The sequence below is a fragment of the Oncorhynchus nerka genome, linkage group LG18, assembly GCF_034236695.1.
Source record: "Oncorhynchus nerka isolate Pitt River linkage group LG18, Oner_Uvic_2.0, whole genome shotgun sequence".
NCBI classification, from domain to species: Eukaryota; Metazoa; Chordata; class Actinopteri; order Salmoniformes; family Salmonidae; genus Oncorhynchus; species Oncorhynchus nerka.
In genome coordinates, this window is record NC_088413.1 from 9,116,199 (window position 1) to 9,140,310 (window position 24,112).

Below are 24,112 nucleotides of genomic sequence, written 5' to 3' on the forward strand. Positions count from 1 at the left end.
CTATACTAGACTGACTGTATCTATTATACTAGACTGACTGTATCTACTGTACTAGACTGACTGTATCTATTATACTAGACTGACTGTATCTACTACACTAGACTGACTGTATCTATTATACTAGACTGACTGTATCTATAATACTAGACTGACTGTATCTACTATACTAGACTGACTGTATCTATTATACTAGACTGACTGTATCTATAATACTAGACTGACTGTATCTACTACACTAGACTGACTGTATCTACTATACTAGACTGACTGTATCTACTATACTAGACTGACTGTATCTATAATACTAGACTGACTGTATCTACTATACTAGACTGACTGTATCTACTATACTAGACTGACTGTATCTATAATACTAGACTGACTGTATCTACTATACTAGACTGACTGTATCTACTATACTAGACTGACTGTATCTATAATACTAGACTGACTGTATCTACTATACTAGACTGACTGTATCTACTATACTAGACTGACTGTATCTATAATACTAGACTGACTGTATCTACTATACTAGACTGACTGTATCTATTATACTAGACTGACTGTATCTATAATACTAGACTGACTGTATCTACTAGACTGACTGTATGGACTCTGATCTATGTACCACATTTGTACCTGTATGTTTATCTCCTCTCCTCTCTCTCCTCCCTCTCCTCTCTCTCTCCTCTCTCTCCTCTCTCTCTCCTCCCTCTCCTCTCTCTCTCCTCCCTCTCCTCTCTCTCTTGTCCCTCTCCTCTCTCTCTCTCGTCCCTCTCCTCTCTCTCTCGTCCCTCTCCTCTCTCTCTCCTCCCTCTCCTCTCTCTCTCCTCTCTCTCCTCTCTCTCTCCTCCCTCTCCTCTCTCTCTCCTCCCTCTCCTCTCTCTCTTGTCCCTCTCCTCTCTCTCTCGTCCCTCTCCTCTCTCTCTCGTCCCTCTCCTCTCTCTCTCGTCCCTCTCCTCTCTCTCTCCTCCCTCTCCTCTCTCTCTCCTCCCTCTCTCTCTCCTCCCTCTCCTTCTCTCCTCCCTCTCCTTCCTCTCCTCCCTCTCCTTCTCCATCTCCTTATCTCCTCTCTCCTCCCTCTCCTTCTCTCCTTATCTCCTCCCTCTCCTTATCTCCTCCCTCTCCTTCTCTCCTCTCTCCTCCCTTTCCTTCTCTCCTCCCTCTCCTCCATCTCCTTCTCTCCAGTCGACGGCCTCCAGCATGCGTTTCCAGGACGCCTTCTTCACGACCCAGGGAGAGAGGAAGAGACAGAGAACGCCCAACTCCCGTTTCCAGAAAGACTATGTGGCCCTCCCAGGCCTCCTTACCGCCAGCCAGAGCACATGGGAACCCCGCAGCCCTAAAGGGAAATGATAGAGGGGGGGAGAGGTGGCTGGAGTGATGACAAATGAATGCACTGATGTATGTGTGCGTGGGTGTAGCTGTGGGATGTGAAGGTGTGTGTGTGTGTGTGTGTGTGTGTCGGGGGGGTAGGAAAGAGGGCTGGGCAGAGGACAGTTTTGATTGGACTGTATTGTCCTGAAGAAAGGTTATCATGTGTTGTGGTTACCCAGTGCTTTCTCATAAGGCAGGGAATTTAAAACAACAACTACAAATATTTGTCACCTGAGTTGCGTTTTTTTTTAATAATAAAAAGACAAAAACACGTTTTTCTTTGTATATTTACAAAAACAAACGGAGCTTCTTTTTTTCTTCTTCTTCTTTCTAAACAAGCCTACAATACAATGGAATCTGTTGTATCTACATGAGGATTTGGAATCTGTTGTATCTACATGAGGATTTGGAATCTGTTGTATCTACATGAGGATTCGGAATCTGTTGTATCTACATGAGGATTCGGAATCTGTTGTATCTACATGAGGATTCGAATCTGTTGTATCTACATGAGGATTTGGAATCTGTTGTATCTACATGAGGATTCGAATCTGTTGTATCTACATGAGGATTCGAATCTGTTGTATCTACATGAGGATTCGAATCTGTTGTATCTACATGAGGATTCGGAATCTGTTGTATCTACATGAGGATTTGGAATCTGTTGTATCTACATGAGGATTTGGAATCTGTTGTATCTACATGAGGATTTGGAATCTGTTGTATCTACATGAGGATTTGGAATCTGCTGTATCTACATGAGGATTGATTTTTAATATGAATGCATCCCCAGTCCCAGCCTGTGTCCCAAATGGCATCCTATTCCCTATATACTGGGCCCTGGTTTGAAAGTAGTGCACTTCTATAAGGGAATAGGGTGCTATTTGGGAGGCTGTCCCAGTGTTTTCCCTCTCCGCATGTCAGCTGTCGTCTGCTACTTCTTCTCCTCGGCCGCGTCTCCATACTCTCAGAGCGGCTTCCTCTCCTCATGTCCTTGTATACTCGTCTCCTTTCCTTGTATCCTCCATTTCACACTGACCCGAAAGGACTGGACAGGTGAAGGCGAACACACGAAAGACATCGGCCGTTTTTGACGTTGCTTTAATTTGTCTGGGTCTTGATCAGATCAGTGCAGATTAAGTCGAGGGGTTGAGGAAAAAGGAGACGAGAAGAGGAAGCAACCAGAGTTGCTACTGTCGCTGTGTTGAATAAAAAACACGGTGATCTAATTATTTAATTTAATATTTGTATTTATTTTGGGGGCTTTCAAAAAAGTTAAAAATATTGCTAACTGCTGTAAGGAAAACAATAAATAATTTCCATGTCCTGCTTTGTTTGTTGTGATTTGACGAGGCAGGAGTGAGCGTGTTGTATAGGTAGAATGATTTGATGAGGCAGGAGTGAGCGTGTTGTATAGGTAGAATGATTTGATGAGGCAGGAGTGAGCGTGTTGTACAGGTAGAATGATTTGATGAGGCAGGAGTGAGCGTGTTGTACAGGTAGAATGATTTGATGAGGCAGGAGTGAGCGTGTTGTACAGGTAGAATGATTTGATGAGGCAGGAGTGAGCGTGTTGTACAGGTAGAATGATTTGATGAGGCAGGAGTGAGCGTGTTGTATAGGTAGAATGAATGATTTGGCGAGGCAGGAGTGAGCGTGTTGTATAGGTAGAATGAATGATTTGATGAGGCAGGAGTGAGCGTGTTGTTGTATAGGTAGAATGATTTGATGAGGCAGGAGTGAGCGTGTTGTATAGGTAGAATGAATGATTTGATGAGGCAGGAGTGAGCGTGTTGTTGTATAGGTAGAATGAATGATTTGTGAGGCAGGAGTGAGCGTGTTGTATAATGATTTGTAGAATGATTTGATGAGAATGAAGATTTGAGTGCAGGAGCGTGTTGTATAGGTAGAATGAATGATTTGGCGAGGCAGGAGTGAGCGTGTTGTATAGGTAGAATGATTTGATGAGGCAGGAGTGAGCGTGTTGTATAGGTAGAATGATTTGATGAGGCAGGAGTGAGCGTGTTGTATAGGTAGAATGAATGATTTGATGAGGCAGGAGTGAGCGTGTTGTTGTATAGGTAGAATGATTTGATGAGGCAGGAGTGAGCGTGTTGTTGTATAGGTAGAATGAATGATTTGACGAGGCAGGAGTGAGCGTGATGTATAGGTAGAATGATTTGACGAGGCAGGAGTAAGCGTGTTGTATAGGTAGAATGAATGATTTGACGAGGCTGGAGTGAGCGTGATGTTGTATAGGTTGAATGATTTGACGAGGCAGGAGTGAGCGTGTTGTATAGGTAGAATGAATGATTTGGCGAGGCAGGAGTGAGCGTGTTGTTGTATAGGTAGAATGAATGATTTGACGAGGCAGGAGTGAGCGTGTTGTATAGGTAGAATGAATGATTTGACGAGGCAGGAGTGAGCGTGTTGTTGTATAGGTAGAATGAATGATTTGATGAGGCAGGAGTGAGCGTGTTGTATAGGTAGAATGAATTATTTGATGAGGCAGGAGTGAGCGTGTTGTACAGGTAGAATGAATGATTTGACAAGGCAGGAGTGAGCGTGATGTTGTATAGTAGAATGATTTGACGAGGCAGGAGTGAGCGTGTTGTTGTTGTATAGGTAGAATGAATGATTTGACGAGGCAGGAGTGAGCGTGTTGTATAGGTAGAATGATTTGATGATGCAGGAGTGAGCGTGTTGTTGTATAGGTAGAATGAATGATTTGACGAGGCAGGAGGGGGCGTGTTGTATAGGTACAATTAATGATTTGACGAGGCAGGAGTGAGCGTGTTGTTGTATAGGTAGAATGAATGATTTGATGAGGCAGGAGTGAGCGTGTTGTTGTATAGATAGAATGAATTATTTGATGAGGCAGGAGTGAGCGTGTTGTACAGGTAGAATGAATGAATTGACGAGGCAGGAGTGAGCGTGATGTTGTATAGTAGAATGATTTGACGAGGCAGGAGTGAGCGTGTTGTTGTATAGGTAGAATGAATGATTTGATGAGGCAGGAGTGAGCGTGTTGTATAGGTAGAATGAATGATTTGATGAGGCAGGAGTGAGCGTGTTGTATAGGTAGAATGAATGATTTGACGAGGCAGGAGTGAGCGTGTTGTATAGGTAGAATGAATGATTTGACGAGGCAGGAGTGAGCGTGTTGTATAGGTAGAATGAATGATTTGACGAGGCAGGAGTGAGCGTGTTGTATAGGTAGAATGAATGATTTGACGAGGCAGGAGTGAGCGTGTTATTGTATAGGTAGAATGATTTGATGAGGCAGGAGTGAGCGTGTTGTTGTATAGGTAGAATGAATGATTTGACGAGGCAGGAGTGAGCGTGTTGTTGTATAGGTAGAATGAATGATTTGATGAGGCAGGAGTGAGCGTGTTGTATAGGTAGAATGAATGATTTGATGAGGCAGGAGTGAGCGTGTTGTTGTATAGGTAGAATGAATTATTTGATGAGGCAGGAGTGAGCGTGTTGTATAGGTAGAATGAATTATTTGATGAGGCAGGAGTGAGCGTGTTGTACAGGTAGAATGAATGATTTGACGAGGCAGGAGTGAGCGTGATGTTGTATAGTAGAATGATTTGACGAGGCAGGAGTGAGCCTGTTGTTGTATAGGTAGAATGAATGATTTGATGAGGCAGGAGTGAGCGTGTTGTATAGGTAGAATGAATGATTTGATGAGGCAGGAGTGAGCGTGTTGTATAGGTAGAATGAATGATTTGACGAGGCAGGAGTGAGCGTGTTGTTGTATAGGTAGAATGAATGATTTGACGAGGCAGGAGTGAGCGTGTTGTATAGGTAGAATGAATGATTTGACGAGGCAGGAGTGAGCGTGTTGTATAGGTAGAATGAATGATTTGACGAGGCAGGAGTGAGCGTGTTGTTGTATAGGTAGAATGATTTGATGAGGCAGGAGTGAGCGTGTTGTTGTATAGGTAGAATGAATGATTTGACGAGGCAGGAGTGAGCGTGTTGTTGTATAGGTAGAATGAATGATTTGACGAGGCAGGAGTGAGCGTGTTGTTGTATAGGTAGAATGAATGATTTGATGAGGCAGGAGTGAGCGTGTTGTATAGGTAGAATGAATGATTTGACGAGGCAGGAGTGAGCGTGTTGTTGTATAGGTAGAATGAATGATTTGACGAGGCAGGAGTGAGCGTGTTGTTGTATAGGTAGAATGAATGATTTGACGAGGCAGGAGTGAGCGTGTTGTTGTATAGGTAGAATGAATGATTTGATGAGGCAGGAGTGAGCGTGTTCTATAGGTAGAATGATTTGATGAGGCAGGAGTGAGCGTGATGTATAGGTAGAATGAAGAGCCTTGACTGGGGTTAGAACCTACAACCATGCTGCAGAGCCTTGACTGGGGTTAGAACCTACAACCGTTCTCCAGAGAGTCTTGCTCAGGGTTGGAGCCTACAACTCCTTTCTTATGGAGCACCCCCAGACAGAGATGCCAGAGTCCTGAGGCTGTCACTCACTCTCAAGCTTGGTTCAAGTCATGAGCTTGTCATTTTTGGCCCCTCCCCATTTCTTCATGACCAATGTGGTCAGAGGTCTGCTCCAGGTGTAAAGGAGCTATTGGCTTTGTGTTTTGGCTCTTGCCCCTGAAGTGTAGGTTTGCCGGGACAGGGTTGATCAGTGTGGTTCCAGCTCTCACAGATGTTTCTCAAATTTCAAAGTGTTTTAAGTTAACGTTTAAAACAAAAAATATAAAAAAACAACTTTATATTGCTGGATTCAAACGTGCAACTTTTGGAATCAGAGGCAGATTAAAACCTACTTTGAAGGTAACAGCGCTCACTGTTGCCCTTAGTGGCCGGTCACTGTTGCCCCTAGTGGCTGGTCACTGTTGCACCCTAGTGGTCGCTCACTGTTGCCCCTAGTGGTCGCTCACTGTTGCCCCTAGTGGCCGGTCACTGTTGCCCCCTAGTGGCCGGTCACTGTTGCCCCCTAGTGGTCGCTCACTGTTGCCCCTAGTGGCCGGTCACTGTTGCCCCGTAGTGGTCGCTCACTGTTGCCCCTAGTGGCCGGTCACTGTTGCCCCCTAGTGGCCGGTCACTGTTGCCCCTAGTGGTCGCTCACTGTTGCCCCCTAGCGGTCGCTCACTGTTGCCCCCTAGTGGCCGCTCACTATTGCCCCTAGTGGCCGCTCACTATTGCCCCTAGTGGCCGCTCACTGTTGCCCCTAGTGGTCGCTCACTATTGCCCCTAGTGGTCGCTCACTGTTGCCCCCTAGTGGCCGCTCACTGTTGCCCCCTAGTGGCCGTTCACTGTTGCCCCTAGTGGCCGCTCACTGTTGCCCCCTAGTGGTCGCTCACTGTTGCCCCTAGTGGCCGCTCACTATTGCCCCCTAGTGGTCGCTCACTGTTGCCCCTAGTGGCCGGGTTCCATGTATCACATTTGACCTGGCTGTGCAGGGACACTGACAGGGAATACGGACTCGTATCACAGTTGACCTGGCTGTGCAGGGACACTGACAGGGAGTACGGACTCGTATCACATTTGACCTGGCTGTGCAGGGACACTGACAGGGAATACGGACTCGTATCACATTTGACCTGGCTGTGCAGGGACACTGACAGGGAATACGGACTCGTATCACAGTTGACCTGGCTGTGCAGGGACACTGACAGGGAGTACGGACTCGTATCACAGTTGACCTGGCTGTGCAGGGACACTGACAGGGAATACGGACTCGTATCACATTTGACCTGGCTGTGCAGGGACACTGACAGGGAATACGGACTCGTATCACAGTTGACCTGGCTGTGCAGGGACACTGACAGGGAGTACGGACTCGTATCACATTTGACCTGGCTGTGCAGGGACACTGACAGGGAATACGGACTCGTATCACATTTGACCTGGCTGTGCAGGGACACTGACAGGGAATACAGACTCGTATCACAGTTGACCTGGCTGTGCAGGGACACTGACAGGGAATACAGACTCGTATCACAGTTGACCTGGCTGTGCAGGGACACTGACAGGGAGTACGGACTCGTATCACAGTTGACCTGGCTGTGCAGGGACACTGACAGGGAATACAGACTCGTATCACATTTGACCTGGCTGTGCAGGGACACTGACAGGGAGTACGGACTCGTATCACATTTGACCTGGCTGTGCAGGGACACTGACAGGGAGTACGGACTCGTATCACAGTTGACCTGGCTGTGCAGGGACACTGACAGGGAGTACGGACTCGTATCACATTTGACCTGGCTGTGCAGGGACACTGACAGGGAGTACGGACTCGTATCACAGTTGACCTGGCTGTGCAGGGACACTGACAGGGAGTACGGACTCGTATCACATTTGACCTGGCTGTGCAGGGACACTGACAGGGAATACGGACTCGTATCACAGTTGACCTGGCTGTGCAGGGACACTGACAGGGAGTACGGACTCGTATCACATTTGACCTGGCTGTGCAGGGACACTGACAGGGAATACGGACTCGTATCACATTTGACCTGGCTGTGCAGGGACACTGACAGGGAGTACGGACTCGTATCACATTTGACCTGGCTGTGCAGGGACACTGACAGGGAATACAGACTCGTATCACAGTTGACCTGGCTGTGCAGGGACACTGACAGGGAATACGGACTCGTATCACATTTGACCTGGCTGTGCAGGGACACTGACAGGGAATACAGACTCGTATCACAGTTGACCTGGCTGTGCAGGGACACTGACAGGGATGGACGTGTTGTTTCCTCTACTGAACCACTGCTGTATTCAGGAGGAAAAGATGTGTATTTTAATAGGCTAAAACTGTTCCGGAACCCCAGGATTGACCACTCACGTTTATCGCTCCCTTCCAGACAGTTTACATGTGACAGCCAATCCCAGCAGCCTTGGCTGGCTCTGCAGCAGGGTATTTTTTCTCGGTAATAACAATTACCCCACCGAAGACCTTCTTTAAAAAAAATATATATACTCCGTCATAAGACTATATGGGCTAATAAAACTCATAGAACAATAAAGCCAATTTGACATCCTCCTAAATCTGAGGGTGGTTTTAACGTTCCAGACTTGGAATTGTACCGATTTGCCACCCAGGGTTTTTACAGTTAAATGCGCTAAAGCGGAACAATAGGCACATGTTGAAGATGCGCATACTCATACACTCTTTTCACGTTTCTGTTTTCAAAGGATACATTTTTGGAACATTAACAACGTCATAGTTAAGAACACTACAACAATATGGAAGACAGTGAAACATTCTATAAGTACCAACATCCCTACAAAACATCACTCCCTACAAAACATCCCCCTATGAAACGATCCTTGGATAGCTTTTCGGGATTCCACCGATACATTTGCCCTTAAACTACAGGCAACAGAAACCGTAAATTACTTGGTAATAGGAAATACAAGTATTTCCAAGACAGAATTAAAAAGCAATTTTGGACTGACCAATGATAGTTATTTTTCTAATACATGCAACTTAAAAGTTTCATATCAATAAATGTCGGATTTGAAGTCTTTTGGGCGTCACAGCAATCTTGAGGGAATCCTATTTGAGTAAGAAAATGATATTCATATGATGGGTAAGATATAGAAAACCTTGCAGAGAGCTTATCCAACTGACAATCTCTTAGTAATTTTTTAAAAACTATTTGAACCAAGACTTAAAAATAACTGATATTGGCACAAGATGGAAGGAATGCTGGAACATAACGAACAAAATTACAGTTAACGAAAATGTATGTTTAATCCAGTATAAACGAATGTAATAGAATTTATTACATGAGACAAAATGACCAAATTCTGCAGCACAACGGCAGAGTCATCGAGTAAACGAACAATGACTCAATAATCCACGTCTTCTGGGAACGCTGTAAAATTCAAAATGAATGTGCGGTGGACAATGTACATTTTGACTTTTAATCCGTCTGTCTGCATATTTGCAGGACATGGTATATGGGTGACGTGAGATATCTGATGGGTTGGACGACAACGTTATTTAAAGATGACTGATGAGAAAAGTAACTTAAAAAACTCTTAATCACCGCCGTTAATACAACTGAAAGGTCAAATACTTCATTATCTAAATGTTGAAAATGTGTGGGTGTCGGGAGAAAAACGAAATGGTTCAGTTTCAGGCCATGTGGCTGAGTGATGCGGGCGCTGGAGATGTGGGTGAGCAGGTGGGTCTGGTGCAGGCAGGGGCGGACCTAGGGATTTGGAGGCCCCAGTCTAAGGCCCCCTGCTCCTCTGCGTGCACATAAAAAAAGGTTTTATAATAAATATGTAATTTAACCATAAAAATGTATTACCATTTCATGTCATGAACACAACCAGTCATGATGATGTTTTCATCTGATTGTCAAACAAATCCCTTCAACAAGTAGGTTGTTCATCCAAAAATAATTCCAATATCCGAACACTGCAATGTGCACCCGCCAATTTTCCTTCAATTCGCCAGTGGCTGAAAGATATTTCCCCCGGAGAAAGCACCGGAACAAGCGAAACAGCGCTCCTCTGTCTTACTCTATGTAGCCCATGTATCTGATGCTGTCCGGACAAAAAACAACAACATATGACATAACATATGTTGCCCCCGCAGCAACATGCCAAATAATTTTGGGATAGACAGCTTCAGATAGATGGGCTACACCTACATGTCCTCTGTCTCCATGACGATGGCAGTTTTTATCAGCAGCACTTGTCTTTTTTTACTAAATAATAGTTAAATTAGAGACCCGGTGAGACCCGGTGTAAATTAGGGATGGAGACCCGGTGTAAATTAGGGATGGAGACCCGGTGAGACCCGGTGTAAATTAGGGATGGAGACCCAGTGTAAATTAGGGATGGAGACCCGGTGTAAATCAGGGATGGAGACCCGGTGAGACCCGGTGTAAATCAGGGATGGAGACCCGGTGTAAATTAGGGATGGAGACCCGGTGTAAATCAGGGATGGAGACCCGGTGTAAATCAGGGATGGAGACCCGGTGTAAATTAGGGATGGAGACCCGGTGTAAATCAGGGATGGAGACCCGGTGAGATCCGGTGTAAATTAGGGATGGAGACCCGGTGTAAATTAGGGATGGAGACCCGGTGTAAATTAGGGATGGAGACCCGGTGAGACCCGGTGTAAATTAGGGATTGAGACCCGGTGTAAATCAGGGATGGAGACCCGGTGTAAATTAGGGATGGAGACCCGGTGTAAATCAGGGATGGAGACCCGGTGAGACCTGGTGTAAATCAGGGATGGAGACCCGGTGTAAATTAGGGATGGAGACCCGGTGAGACCCGGTGTAAATTAGGGATGGAGACCCGGTGTAAATTAGGGATGGAGACCCGGTGTAAATTAGGGATGGAGACCCGGTGAGACCCGGTGTAAATTAGGGATGGAGACCCGGTGAGACCCGGTGTAAATTAGGGATGGAGACCCGGTGAGACCCGGTGTAAATTAGGGATGGAGACCCGGTGAGACCCGGTGTAAATCAGGGATGGAGACCCGGTGTAAATTAGGGATGGAGACCCGGTGAGACCCGGTGTAAATTAGGGATGGAGACCTGGTGAGACCCGGTGTAAATCAGGGATGGAGACCCGGTGTAAATCAGGGATGGAGACCCGGTGAGACCCGATGTAAATCAGGGATGGAGACCCGGTGTAAATCAGGGATGGAGACCCGGTGTAAATTAGGGATGGAGACCCGGTGTAAATCAGGGATGGAGACCCGGTGAGACCCGGTGTAAATCAGGGACGGAGACCCGGTGTAAATTAGGGATGGAGACCCGGTGTAAATCAGGGATGGAGACCTGGTGTAAATCAGGGATGGAGACCCGGTGAGACCTGGTGTAAATCAGGGATGGAGACCCGGTGAGACCCGGTGTAAATTAGGGATGGAGACCCGGTGTAAATTAGGGATGGAGACCCGGTGTAAATCAGGGATGGAGACCCGGTGTAAATTAGGGATGGAGACCCGGTGTAAATCAGGGATGGAGACCCAGTGTAAATTAGGGATGGAGACCCGGTGTAAATCAGGGATGGAGACCCGGTGTAAATTAGGGATGGAGACCCGGTGTAAATCAGGGATGGAGACCCGGTGTAAATTAGGGATGGAGACCCGGTGTAAATTAGGGATGGAGACCCGGTGAGACCCGGTGTAAATTAGGGATGGAGACCCGGTGTAAATCAGGGATGGAGACCCGGTGAGACCCGGTGTAAATCAGGGATGGAGACCCGGTGAGACCCGGTGTAAATTAGGGATGGAGACCCGGTGTAAATCAGGGATGGAGACCCGGTGAGACCCGGTGTAAATTAGGGATGGAGACCCGGTGTAAATTAGGGATGGAGACCTGGTGTAAATCAGGGATGGAGACCCGGTGTAAATTAGGGATGGAGACCCGGTGAGACCCAGTGTAAATTAGGGATGGAGACCCGGTGTAAATCAGGGATGGAGACCCGGTGTAAATCAGGGATGGAGACCCGGTGTAAATTAGGGATGGAGACCCGGTGTAAATTAGGGATGGAGACCCGGTGTAAATTAGGGATGGAGACCCGGTGTAAATCAGGGATGGAGACCCGGTGTAAATCAGGGATGGAGACCCGGTGAAAATTAGGGATGGAGACCCGGTGTAAATCAGGGATGGAGACCCGGTGTAAATTAGGGATGGAGACCCGGTGTAAATCAGGGATGGAGACCCGGTGTAAATTAGGGATGGAGACCCGGTGTAAATTAGGGATGGAGACCCGGTGTAAATTAGGGATGGAGACCCGGTGTAAATTAGGGATGGAGACCCGGTGTAAATCAGGGATGGAGACCCGGTGAGACCCGGTGTAAATCAGGGATGGAGACCCGGTGAGACCCGGTGTAAATTAGGGATGGAGACCCGGTGTAAATTAGGGATGGAGACCTGGTGTAAATCAGGGATGGAGACCCGGTGTAAATTAGGGATGGAGACCCGGTGAGACCCGGTGTAAATCAGGGATGGAGACCCGGTGAGACCCGGTGTAAATTAGGGATGGAGACCCGGTGTAAATTAGGGATGGAGACCCGGTGTAAATTAGGGATGGAGACCCGGTGTAAATTAGGGATGGAGACCCGGTGTAAATCAGGGATGGAGACCCGGTGTAAATCAGGGATGGAGACCCGGTGAAAATTAGGGATGGAGACCCGGTGTAAATTAGGGATGGAGACCCGGTGTAAATTAGGGATGGAGACCCGGTGTAAATTAGGGATGGAGACCCGGTGTAAATCAGGGATGGAGACCCGGTGTAAATTAGGGATGGAGACCCGGTGTAAATTAGGGATGGAGACCCGGTGTAAATCAGGGATGGAGACCCGGTGAAAATTAGGGATGGAGACCCGGTGTAAATTAGGGATGGAGACCCGGTGTAAATTAGGGATGGAGACCCGGTGTAAATCAGGGATGGAGACCCGGTGTAAATTAGGGATGGAGACCCGGTGTAAATTAGGGATGGAGACCCGTTGTGTAAATTAGGGATGGAGACCCGGTGAGACCCGGTGTAAATCAGGGATGGAGACCCAGTGTAAATTAGGGATGGAGACCCGGTGAGACCCGGTGTAAATTAGGGATGGAGACCCGGTGTAAATCAGGGATGGAGACCCGGTGAGACCCGGTGTAAATCAGGGATGGAGACCCGGTGTAAATTAGTGATGGAGACCCGTTGTGTAAATTAGGGATGGAGACCCGTTGTGTAAATTAGGGATGGAGACCCGGTGTAAATTAGGGATGGAGACCCGGTGTAAATTACGGATGGAGACCCGGTGTAAATTAGGGATGGAGACCCGGTGAGACCCGGTGTAAATTAGGGATGGAGACCCGGTGTAAATTAGGGATGGAGACCCGGTGTAAATTAGGGATGGAGACCCGGTGAGACCCAGTGTAAATTAGGGATGGAGACCCGGTGTAAATCAGGGATGGAGACCCGGTGTAAATTAGGGATGGAGACCCGGTGTAAATCAGGGATGGAGACCCGGTGTAAATCAGGGATGGAGACCCGGTGAGACCCGGTGTAAATCAGGGATGGAGACCCGGTGTAAATCAGGGATGGAGACCCGGTGAGACCCGGTGTAAATCAGGGATGGAGACCCGGTGAGATGGAGACCGGTGAGACCCGGTGTAAATCAGGGATAGAGACCGGTGAGACCCGGTGAGACCCGTGTAAATTAGGATGGAGACCCGGTGTAAATTAGGGATGGAGACCGGTGTAAATTAGGGATGGAGACCGGTGTAAATTAGGGATGGAGACCCGGTGTAAATTAGGGATGGAGACCCGGTGTAAATTAGGGATGGAGACCCGGTGTAAATTAGGGATGGAGACCCGGTGAGACCCGGTGTAAATTAGGGATGGAGACCCGGTGAGACCCGGTGTAAATTAGGGATGGAGACCCGGTGTAAATTAGGGATGGAGACCCGGTGTAAATTAGGGATGGAGACCCGGTGTAAATCAGGGATGGAGACCCGGTGTAAATTAGGGATGGAGACCCGGTGTAAATTAGGGATGGAGACCCGGTGAGACCCGGTGTAAATTAGGGATGGAGACCCGGTGTAAATCAGGGATGGAGACCCGGTGAGACCCGGTGTAAATCAGGGATGGAGACCCGGTGAGACCCGGTGTAAATTAGGGATGGAGACCCGGTGTAAATTAGGGATGGAGACCCGGTGTAAATTAGGGATGGAGACCCGGTGTAAATTAGGGATGGAGACCCGGTGTAAATCAGGGATGGAGACCCGGTGTAAATTAGGGATGGAGACCCGGTGTAAATCAGGGATGGAGACCCGGTGAGACCCGGTGTAAATTAGGGATGGAGACCCGGTGTAAATTAGGGATGGAGACCTGGTGTAAATCAGGGATGGAGACCCGGTGTAAATTAGGGATGGAGACCCGGTGAGACCCGGTGTAAATTAGGGATGGAGACCCGGTGTAAATCAGGGATGGAGACCCGGTGAGACCCGGTGTAAATTAGGGATGGAGACCCGGTGTAAATTAGGGATGGAGACCCGGTGTAAATTAGGGATGGAGACCCGGTGTAAATTAGGGATGGAGACCCGGTGTAAATTAGGGATGGAGACCCGGTGTAAATCAGGGATGGAGACCCGGTGTAAATCAGGGATGGAGACCCGGTGAAAATTAGGGATGGAGACCCGGTGAAAATTAGGGATGGAGACCCGGTGTAAATTAGGGATGGAGACCCGGTGTAAATTAGGGATGGAGACCCGGTGTAAATTAGGGATGGAGACCCGGTGTAAATCAGGGATGGAGACCCGGTGTAAATTAGGGATGGAGACCCGGTGTAAATTAGGGATGGAGACCCGATGTAAATCAGGGATGGAGACCCGGTGTAAATCAGGGATGGAGACCCGGTGAGACCCGGTGTAAATCAGGGATGGAGACCCGTGTAAATCAGGGATGGAGACCGGTGAGACCGGTGTAAATCAGGGATGGAGACCGGTGAGACCCGGTGAGACCCGGTGTAAATCAGGGATAGAGACCCGGTGGGCCCGGTGTAAATTAGGGATGGAGACCCGGGTGTAAATTAGGGATGGAGACCCGGTGTAAATTAGGGATGGAGACCCGGTGTAAATTAGGGATGGAGACCCGGTGTAAATTAGGGATGGAGACCCGGTGAGACCCGGTGTAAATTAGGGATGGAGACCCGGTGTAAATTAGGGATGGAGACCCGTGACCCGGTGAGACCCGTGTAAATTAGGGATGGAGACCCGGTGTAAATCAGGGATGGAGACCCGGTGTAAATCAGGGATGGAGACCCGGTGTAAATCTTCTCATCAAGGTGTTTGCCAAGGGACCGTCTCAAAAGTCCTGGTAGGCTACCAATACCATGAATTGTGAAAAAAACTGCAGGTGGTAACTAATAAACAACATTCTGTCATGAACAAAGAAACATGCCGGTCCATTCTCTCTCTCTCTCTCCCTCTTTCTCGTAGTCCTCTCTGACAGTCACACATCATTACTAACCTCTAAACACAAGCAGAAGCACCAACATTATTATTTTTTTTCACTTGAGTTTATTTGTAACAAAAAAAACGTGTGTCGACAAAGAGCAGAATTTCATACAGACCTTCTTTTTTTTTTTTTTTTCCAGTGTCGCCGCAGGGAACTGAAGAAAAATTGCAAAGCATTTGTTGTTTCACTCAAAACAGAGAACCGTTGACATGTACAGGTTGTTCGGAGGTCATTTGATTATTTCCTTTTTTTAACACGTCATATTCTGTTTATTTTAATAAACTCCAGTTTTATTCATCCACATGATACATTTGGGGGGGAAAATAACAATTAATCTATTAATTTATGTGATAGGTTATAGTTTTATTTAGTGGTAGCATGACCAGAGGGTGACATAATACACACAAGTGACCGTGATAGAATCTTTCATTAAAATCTTGTTTTTTATTTAGTTAATAGTTATTTTATTTGTAGATTTTATTATTCTTCGTGTTCTGTGTTATTTACATATACACAATGTAGTAAACATCTAGAGTTGATCTGACAAACATAACTTCAAGTAACATAGTTTGGGGGGAGTGGATATCAGAATCAGACATGGGGGGAAATCATTTAAAAATACTGTATCTGGGCTTGATTGAGCTTGCCTGGAGCAACGGAACCAATGGAACAGTCACAAAAAAACAACACAAACCCCGCCCATCTGGCACTCCAGACAGGCCAGAGCAAACGCTTGAAGCATATTTGAACCCGTGTCTGAACAGAATCAACAAGGTGGTAGTAGTATAGTAGTAGTGCATAGTACAAAGAGAGAAAGTGCTAAATCTTCCCCATCAAGGTGTTTGCCAAGGGACCGTCTCAAAAGTCCTGGTAGGCTACCAATACCATGCATATATAAAAAGACAACCGTCTACGTCCCAAAACGGCTCCCTTATTACCCTATTTAGTGCACTACTTTTGACCTGTGCCTATGAGTAGTAGTGCACTATAAAGGGAATAGGGTGTCATATTTTGGGACGCGCCTTTGATCCGTGTCACTGTAAGATGTACAGCGAGGTGGTGGACAATACAAAGTTGTGAAGAATGAATGAGCGAGTTCCAAAACGATGCTTTTTGTTCTGTGTCGTACATAGAGGACAGTGTGTAGAGAGTAAAAAAATAGGAACCGGAGCTTTGTTTTTTTTGGGGGGGGGGGACAACGTAATTCTAATTAACACAGGATGTGTTTGAAATGGCACCCTAGTCCCCATATGTAGAATATACTGCGATGGATGCAGACTCAGTCAGACAAAACATTTCACTGTTTTCTTCCAATTAAAAAAGGGAGGTTTCAACTGGAATGGAATGTAAAATGTGGTGGTGGTTTGACTGGGGCCAGAGTTACGAACAAAAGACCATGTAAAAAGCCATTGTCATGTATCTTTATATAGAAGTGTAAGCTAAGTTATTACTGTGACTTGTTATTTTTTTGTTTCTCTCTCTCTCTCTGTCTGTGCCAAACCCATAATGGGGTTCTGTTGGAATTGGCAACTTTCACAGGAGTCAAATTGAAGTCTCTAGGGGAATACAAGAGCAATACCAAGAGCCATGAAGAAGAAAAACAAACTAAACAACGATGACATTTTGGAACAAATTGAATGTCACTGACTCAGTCAAGCTTGACTGACATGACAGATTGTCAGGACTCAATACCCCAAAACACTACCCCCTCGGTCCCAAATGGCACCCTATTCCCTATATAGTGCACTACTTACATTTAACATTTACATTTAAGTCATTTAGCAGACGCTCTTATCCAGAGCGACTTACAAATTGGTACTTTAGACCAGAGCCCTATGGCACCCTATTCCCTATATAGTGCACTACTTTAGAATAGGGTGCAACGGGATGCAGAAAACCACTCTCATCAACAGATTTGTAAATCCCATGCTGAGGTTTATCTCAGGTCCTAGCTGTTGACCATGTTGGAGTTTAAACCAAAGACATTACACTAGGTTAGCTGTTGACCATGTTGGGGTTTAAACCAAAGACATTACACTAGGTTAGCTGTTGACCATGTTGGGGTTTAAACCAAAGACATTACACTAGGTTAGCTGTTGACCATGTTGGGGTTTAAACCAAATACATTACACTAGGTTAGCTGTTGACCATGTTGGGGTTTAAACCAAAGACATTACACTAGGCTAGCTGTTGACCATGTTGGGGTTTAAACCAAATACATTACACTAGGTTAGCTGTTGACCATGTTGGGGTTTAAACCAAAGACATTACACTAGGTTAGCTAGCTGCTGACCATGGTGGGGTTTAAACCAAATACATTACACTAGGTTAGCTAGCTGCTGACCATGGTGGGGTTTAAACCAAATACATTACACTAGGTTAGCTAGCTGTGACCATGTTGGGGTTTAAACCAAAGACATTATACTAGGTTAGCTGTTAACCATGTTGGGGTTTATTAAACCAAAGACATTATACTAGGTTAACTAGCTGTTGACCATGGTGGGGTTTAAACCAAAGACATTACACTAGGTTAGCTGTCGACTGTTGTGGGGTTTAAACCAAATACATTACACTAGGTTAGCTGTTGACCATGTTGGGGTTTAACCCAAAGACATTACACTAGGTTAGCTGTTGACCATGTTGGGGTTTAAACCAAATACATTACACTAGGCTAGCTGTTGACCCTGTTGGAGTTTAAACCAAATACATTACACTAGGCTAGCTGTTGACCCTGTTGGGGTTTAAACCAAAGACATTACACTAGGTTAGCTGTTGACCATGTTGAGGTTTAAACCAAATACATTACACTAGGTTAGCTAGCTGCTGACCATGGTGGGGTTTAAACCAAATACATTACACTAGGTTAGCTAGCTGCTGACCATGGTGGTGTTTAAACCAAAGACATTACACTAGGTTAGCTAGCTGTTGACCATGTTGGGGTTTAAACCAAAGACATTACACTAGGTTAGCTGTTGAGCATGTTGGGGTTTAAACCAAAGACATTACACTAGGTTAGCTGTTGAGCATGTTGGGGTTTAAACCAAAGACATTACACTAGGTTAGCTGTTGAGCATGTTGGGGTTTAAACCAAAGACATTACACTAGGCTAGCTGTTGACTGTTGTGGGGTTTAAACCAAAGACATTACACTAGGTTAGCTGTTGAGCATGTTGGGGTTTAAACCAAAGACATTACACTAGGTTAGCTGTTGAGCATGTTGGGGTTTAAACCAAAGACATTACACTAGGTTAGCTAGCTGTTGACTGTTGTGGGGTTTAAACCAAAGACATTACACTAGGTTAGCTGTTGACCATGTTGGGGTTTAACCCAAAGACATTACACTAGGCTAGCTGTTGACTGTTGTGGGGTTTAAACCAAAGACATTACACTAGGCTGGTCATTTGTTGCCTAGATGAAGGTGAATGAGAGAAGTGGTGAATGAAAAACAGGAAACCCGTTCCCCCCCGTTCCTTAATGACTCTTCCATAAACTCCCAAAACATATCGTAACGTACTAAAAACAACCATAACAACTAAATCCTTTACATTACACACACAATGAACATTCCAGTAAACATACAAACATACCATAACATACAATTATTACTAACATAACTTAAACTTTATCAAAATAGGCGAGGATTATAAGGCACTATACAGTCTAAACTTAACAATACTTATTTGATGCTGTTTGGAAATACTACAATTTGTTTGCTCATTCATTGCTGTGATACACACAAAAGGATGACATCGTCTACTTGTGCCATGACAAGACAAAAAATGTATCTACTTCCTGGGTCAAAGGTCCTTGAAACGGACATGTTTCATTGGGCAGGTCTCAATATCAGTCAAAATAACACCGTGGTGCCTGAAAAGATAGGTCCTCGTCAACGTTATACACGGTGAAACTTGAGTAGTGAGACACTTGACAGAAATATAATAGTCACACATATACTTATTGCACGAGTACTGAATCAGAGAGAGAACGCTTATATATCTGAATCAGAGAGAGAATGCTTTTATATCTGGGAGCATTCCAGTAAGAAAAATACCTTCACCCTCCCTCCTTTCCTCCCTCCCTCCCTCCCTCCCTCCATTCCCCATCCCTCCCTCCATTCCCCATCCCTCCCTCCATTCCCCATCCCTCCCTCCCTCCTTTCCTCCATCCCTCCCTCCTTTCCTCCATCCCTCCCTCCTTTCCTCCCTCCCTCCCTCCTTTCCTCCATCCCTCCCTCCCTCCCTCTTTTCCTTCATCGTTGAGAGATCTCTTAGTGAAGATTATTGGGACAAATACTTTGCTTCTATCTAGCAATTTATGTGCATACATCTGTTTCTGTCATAACTGGGCCTTTCTCGTTATTATGTAGTATACACTGGAGTACACTGTAGTATACACTGGTTAGTATACACTGGAGTACACTGGAGTATACACTGGAGTACACTGTAGTATACTGTTTAGTATCTACAGTAGTACACTGTAGTATACACTGGTTAGTATACACTGGAGTACACTGTAGTATACACTGGTTAGTATACACTGGAGTACACTGGAGTATACACTGGTTAGTATACACTGGAGTACACTGGAGTATACACTGGAGTACACTGTAGTATACACTGGTTAGTATACACTGGAGTACACTGTAGTATACACTGGTTAGTATACACTGGAGTACACTGTAGTATACACTGGTTAGTATACACTGGAGTACACTGTAGTATACACTGGTTAGTATACACTGGAGTACACTGGAGTACACACTGGAGTACACTGGTTAGTATACACTGGTTAGTATACACTGGAGTACACTGTAGTATACACTGGTTAGTATACACTGGAGTACACTGTTTAGTATCTACAGTAGTACACTGTAGTATACACTGGTTAGTATAACCTGTGTACATCACTGTCTGGTGAAAAAGTTGAGTGTTTTGATAGCAGCAGAATCATACTTAGTTGTTACCTGGTCATTCAAAATGGCCGCCATGTTAAAATGGCTGCCATGTATTGGCCTTGGTACTGAGGATTAGGGCTAGGAGTTTAGAGTTTCTCCTGGTCAGGTCACATGGTCAGGAAAGGAAATACTCCTAGCCCCACTTATGATTATGAGATAATGAGAAGACGAGAGTCCAGCAACCCAGTAAGGATTGATAGAGTTAAATAGAGAGAGAGAGAGAGACTGCAGGAACACAAACATGACAGAGGAGTGAGTGACACGTCGATAACAGGGTGTAAAGTCAACTGTAAACCATTTTGACTTTGTTTGATTGTACACGTTAAAACAGTAACACAGCTTTAACAACAAAAAACTACAATTCAAAATAAATTTGTTGTAACCTTGTCGCCATCGTTAGGACGAGACAAAGTCACAAGTCTGTAGTAAAAACTAAAAAAAAAGATAGTTACAGATCTATATAGTACTACAAAACCAGATGGATGTTGTTTATTAAACTCTGTGGGGATGTTTAACCCCTTTCCCGATTCCTCTTCAATAGTGACACATAGGCAGGTATTCAATCAAACTCGCATTTAGAAATGTTTACACAGTGTCTTCACGTACCCACACTTCTGTGAGCTGGAAGCACCTACCTGGCTGTGGAGTCTACCTGGCTGTGGTGTCTACCTGGCTGTGGTGTCTACCTGGCTGTGGAGTCTACCTGGCTGTGGTGTCTACCTGGCGGTGGAGTCTACCTGGCTGTGGAGTCTACCTGGCTGTGGAGTCTACCTGGCTGTGGTGTCTACCTGGCTGTGGAGTCTACCTGGCTGTGGTGTCTACCTGGCTGTGGTGTCTACCTGGCTGTGGAGTCTACCTGGCTGTGGAGTCTACCTGGCTGTGGTGTCTACCTGGCTGTGGAGTCTACCTGGCTGTGGTGTCTACCTGGCTGTGGAGTCTACCTGGCTGTGGTGTCTACCTGGCGGTGGAGTCTACCTGGCCGTGGAGTCTACCTGGCCGTGGAGTCTACCTGGCCGTGGAGTCTACCTGGCCGTGGAGTCTACCTGGCCGTGGAGTCTACCTGGCCGTGGAGTCTACCTGGCGGTGGAGTCTACCTGGCCGTGGAGTCTACCTGGCCGTGGAGTCTACCTGGCCGTGGAGTCTACCTGGCGGTGGAGTCTACCTGGCCGTGGAGTCTACCTGGCCGTGGAGTCTACCTGGCGGTGGAGTCTACCTGGCCGTGGAGTCTACCTGGCCGTGGAGTCTACCTGGCGGTGGAGTCTACCTGGCCGTGGAGTCTACCTGGCTGTGGAGTCTACCTGGCCGTGGAGTCTACCTGGCCGTGGAGTCTACCTGGCCGTGGAGTCTACCTGGCGGTGGAGTCTACCTGGCGGTGGAGTCTACCTGGCCGTGGAGTCTACCTGGCCGTGGGAGTCTACCTGGCCGTGGTGTCTACCTGGCCGTGGAGTCTACCTGGCCGTGGAGTCTACCTGGCCGTGGAGTCTACCTGGCCGTGGAGTCTACCTGGCCGTGGAGTCTACCTGGCGGTGGAGTCTACCTGGCCGTGGAGTCTACCTGGCCGTGGAGTCTACCTGGCCGTGGAGTCTACCTGGCGTGGAGTCTACCTGGCCGTGGAGTCTACCTGGCCGTGGAGTCTACCTGGCGGTGGAGTCTACCTGGCCGTGGAGTCTACCTGGCCGTGGAGTCTACCTGGCGGTGGAGTCTACCTGGCCGTGGAGTCTACCTGGCGGGAGTCTACCTGGCCGTGGAGTCTACCTGGCCGTGGAGTCTACCTGGCGGTGGAGTCTACCTGGCGGTGGAGTCTACCTGGCGGTGGAGTCTACCTGGCCGTGGAGTCTACCTGGCGGTGGAGTCTACCTGGCCGTGGTGTCTACCTGGCCGTGGAGTCTACCTGGCGGTGGAGTCTACCTGGCCGTGGAGTCTACCTGGCCGTGGAGTCTACCTGGCGGTGGAGTCTACCTGGCGGTGGAGTCTACCTGGCCGTGGAGTCTACCTGGCCGTGGAGTCTACCTGGCCGTGGAGTCTACCTGGCCGTGGAGTCTACCTGGCGGTGGAGTCTACCTGGCTGTGGAGTCTACCTGGCTGTGGTGTCTACCTGGCTGTGGTGTCTACCTGGCCGTGGAGTCTACCTGGCCGTGGAGTCTACCTGGCCGTGGTGTCTACCTGGCCGTGGAGTCTACCTGGCCGTGGAGTCTACCTGGCCGTGGAGTCTACCTGTCAGTGGTAGGTGTTTACATCACCCCTATAACCATTCTGTCATGTCATTTGATCATTTGACTAAAGGGTAAAATAAACAACTACTGCGTAAATACCGGAATGTGGATTTGATTGAATCAAGCTCATTATTACTTAGTACTGTAGAAATATCTTCCTCCTCCTCATCTTCCTCCTCCTCATCTTCCTCCTCCTCCTCTCCTCATCTTCCTCCTCCTCTCCTCATCTTCCTCCTCCTCTCCTTCTTCATTCACCTGAAACAACAGTCCGGGGCCCAAAGAAAGGTCCTCCTGGTGTAGTTTCATGATCTATGATTCCAAGGTGTCTCTTTTCGTTAATACTGTTTGTTCCTTTCAGTTCCACTCCTCAAAAGTCTCTCTGCACAATGTCCAATCAAAAGTCTCTCTGCGTCGTCCCCACAATGTCCAATCAAAAGTCTCTCTCGCTGTCCCCACAATGTCCAATCAAAAGTCTCTCTGCGTCGTCCCCACAATGTCCAATCAAAAGTCTCTCTGCGTCGTCCCCACAATGTCCAATCAAAAGTCTCTCTGCGTCGTCCCCACAATGTCCAATCAAAAGTCTCTCTGCGTCGTCCCCACAATGTCCAATCAAAAGTCTCTCTGCGTCGTCCCCACAATGTCCAATCAAAAGTCTCTCTGCGTCGTCCCCACAACGTCCAATCAATCAATCCCTGACGGAAAACAGAAAGTGGTCTTTCTTGATAAAAATAACAGAAAATGTCCAAAGTTGATTTGATGCTGTGTTTGTCATGGGTGTTGCTTGTCCCCCTGACTGTCTATCTTTACCATGTAAAGACTTGTCCCCCTGACTGTCTATCTTTACCATGTAAAGACTTGTCCCCCTGACTGTCTATCTTTACCATGTAAAGACTTGTCCCCCTGACTGTCTATCTTTACCATGTAAAGACTTGTCCCCCTGACTGTCTATCTTTACCATGTAAAGACTTGTCCCCCTGATCTTTTTACCATGTAAAGACTTGTCCCCCTGACTGTCTATCTTTACCATGTAAAGACTTGTCCCCCCTGACTGTCTATCTTTACCATGTAAAGACTTGTCCCCCTGACTGTCTATCTTTACCATGTAAAGACTTGTCCCCCCTGACTGTCTATCTTTACCATGTAAAGACTTGTCCCCTGACTGTCTATCTTTACCATGTAAAGACTTGTCCCCCTGACTGTCTATCTTTACCATGTAAAGACTTGTCCCCCTGACTGTCTATCTTTACCATGTAAAGACTTGTCCCCCTGACTGTCTATCTTTACCATGTAAAGACTTGTCCCCCTGACTGTCTATCTTTACCATGTAAAGACTTGTCCCCTGTCTATCTTTACCATGACTTGTCTATCTTTACCATGTAAAGACTTGTCCATGACTGTCTATCTTTACCATGTAAAGACTTGTCCCCCTAACTGTCTACTGTCCATTGGATCCTCAATCCATTGTTAAGTAGTGCCAGTTCGCGTCCAAAATGGTGCCTTATTCCCTATATAATGCACAAAGTAGTGCACTTCTGACTGAGTAGTGAGTGGGTTTGGGTTGGGGTCTGGAGGTATCCCCCGGTCAGACACGCAAATATG

General features: G+C 46.8%; 2 protein-coding genes across 2 annotated transcripts in view; one reads left to right on the plus strand and one right to left on the minus strand.

The window, feature by feature from the left end:
* LOC135561992 (uncharacterized) overlaps nt 1-1,655 on the plus strand; it is a 65,774-nt gene extending 64,119 nt beyond the window's left edge. The window contains exon 17 of the mRNA XM_065004528.1: nt 1,192-1,655. Coding sequence (XP_064860600.1) covers nt 1,192-1,359 — 168 coding nt within the window. The 3' untranslated portion in view covers nt 1,360-1,655. The remainder of the gene's footprint in view (nt 1-1,191) is intronic.
* Nucleotides 1,656-23,915: 22,260 nt separating this feature from the next.
* Nucleotides 23,916-24,112, minus strand: part of LOC115124228 (tyrosine-protein phosphatase 13) — an 8,192-nt gene continuing 7,995 nt past the window's right edge. The window contains exon 5 of the mRNA XM_065003235.1: nt 23,916-24,112. This exon is cut by the window's right edge and continues 305 nt beyond it. The gene's annotated coding sequence lies outside the window, so the exon portion shown is untranslated.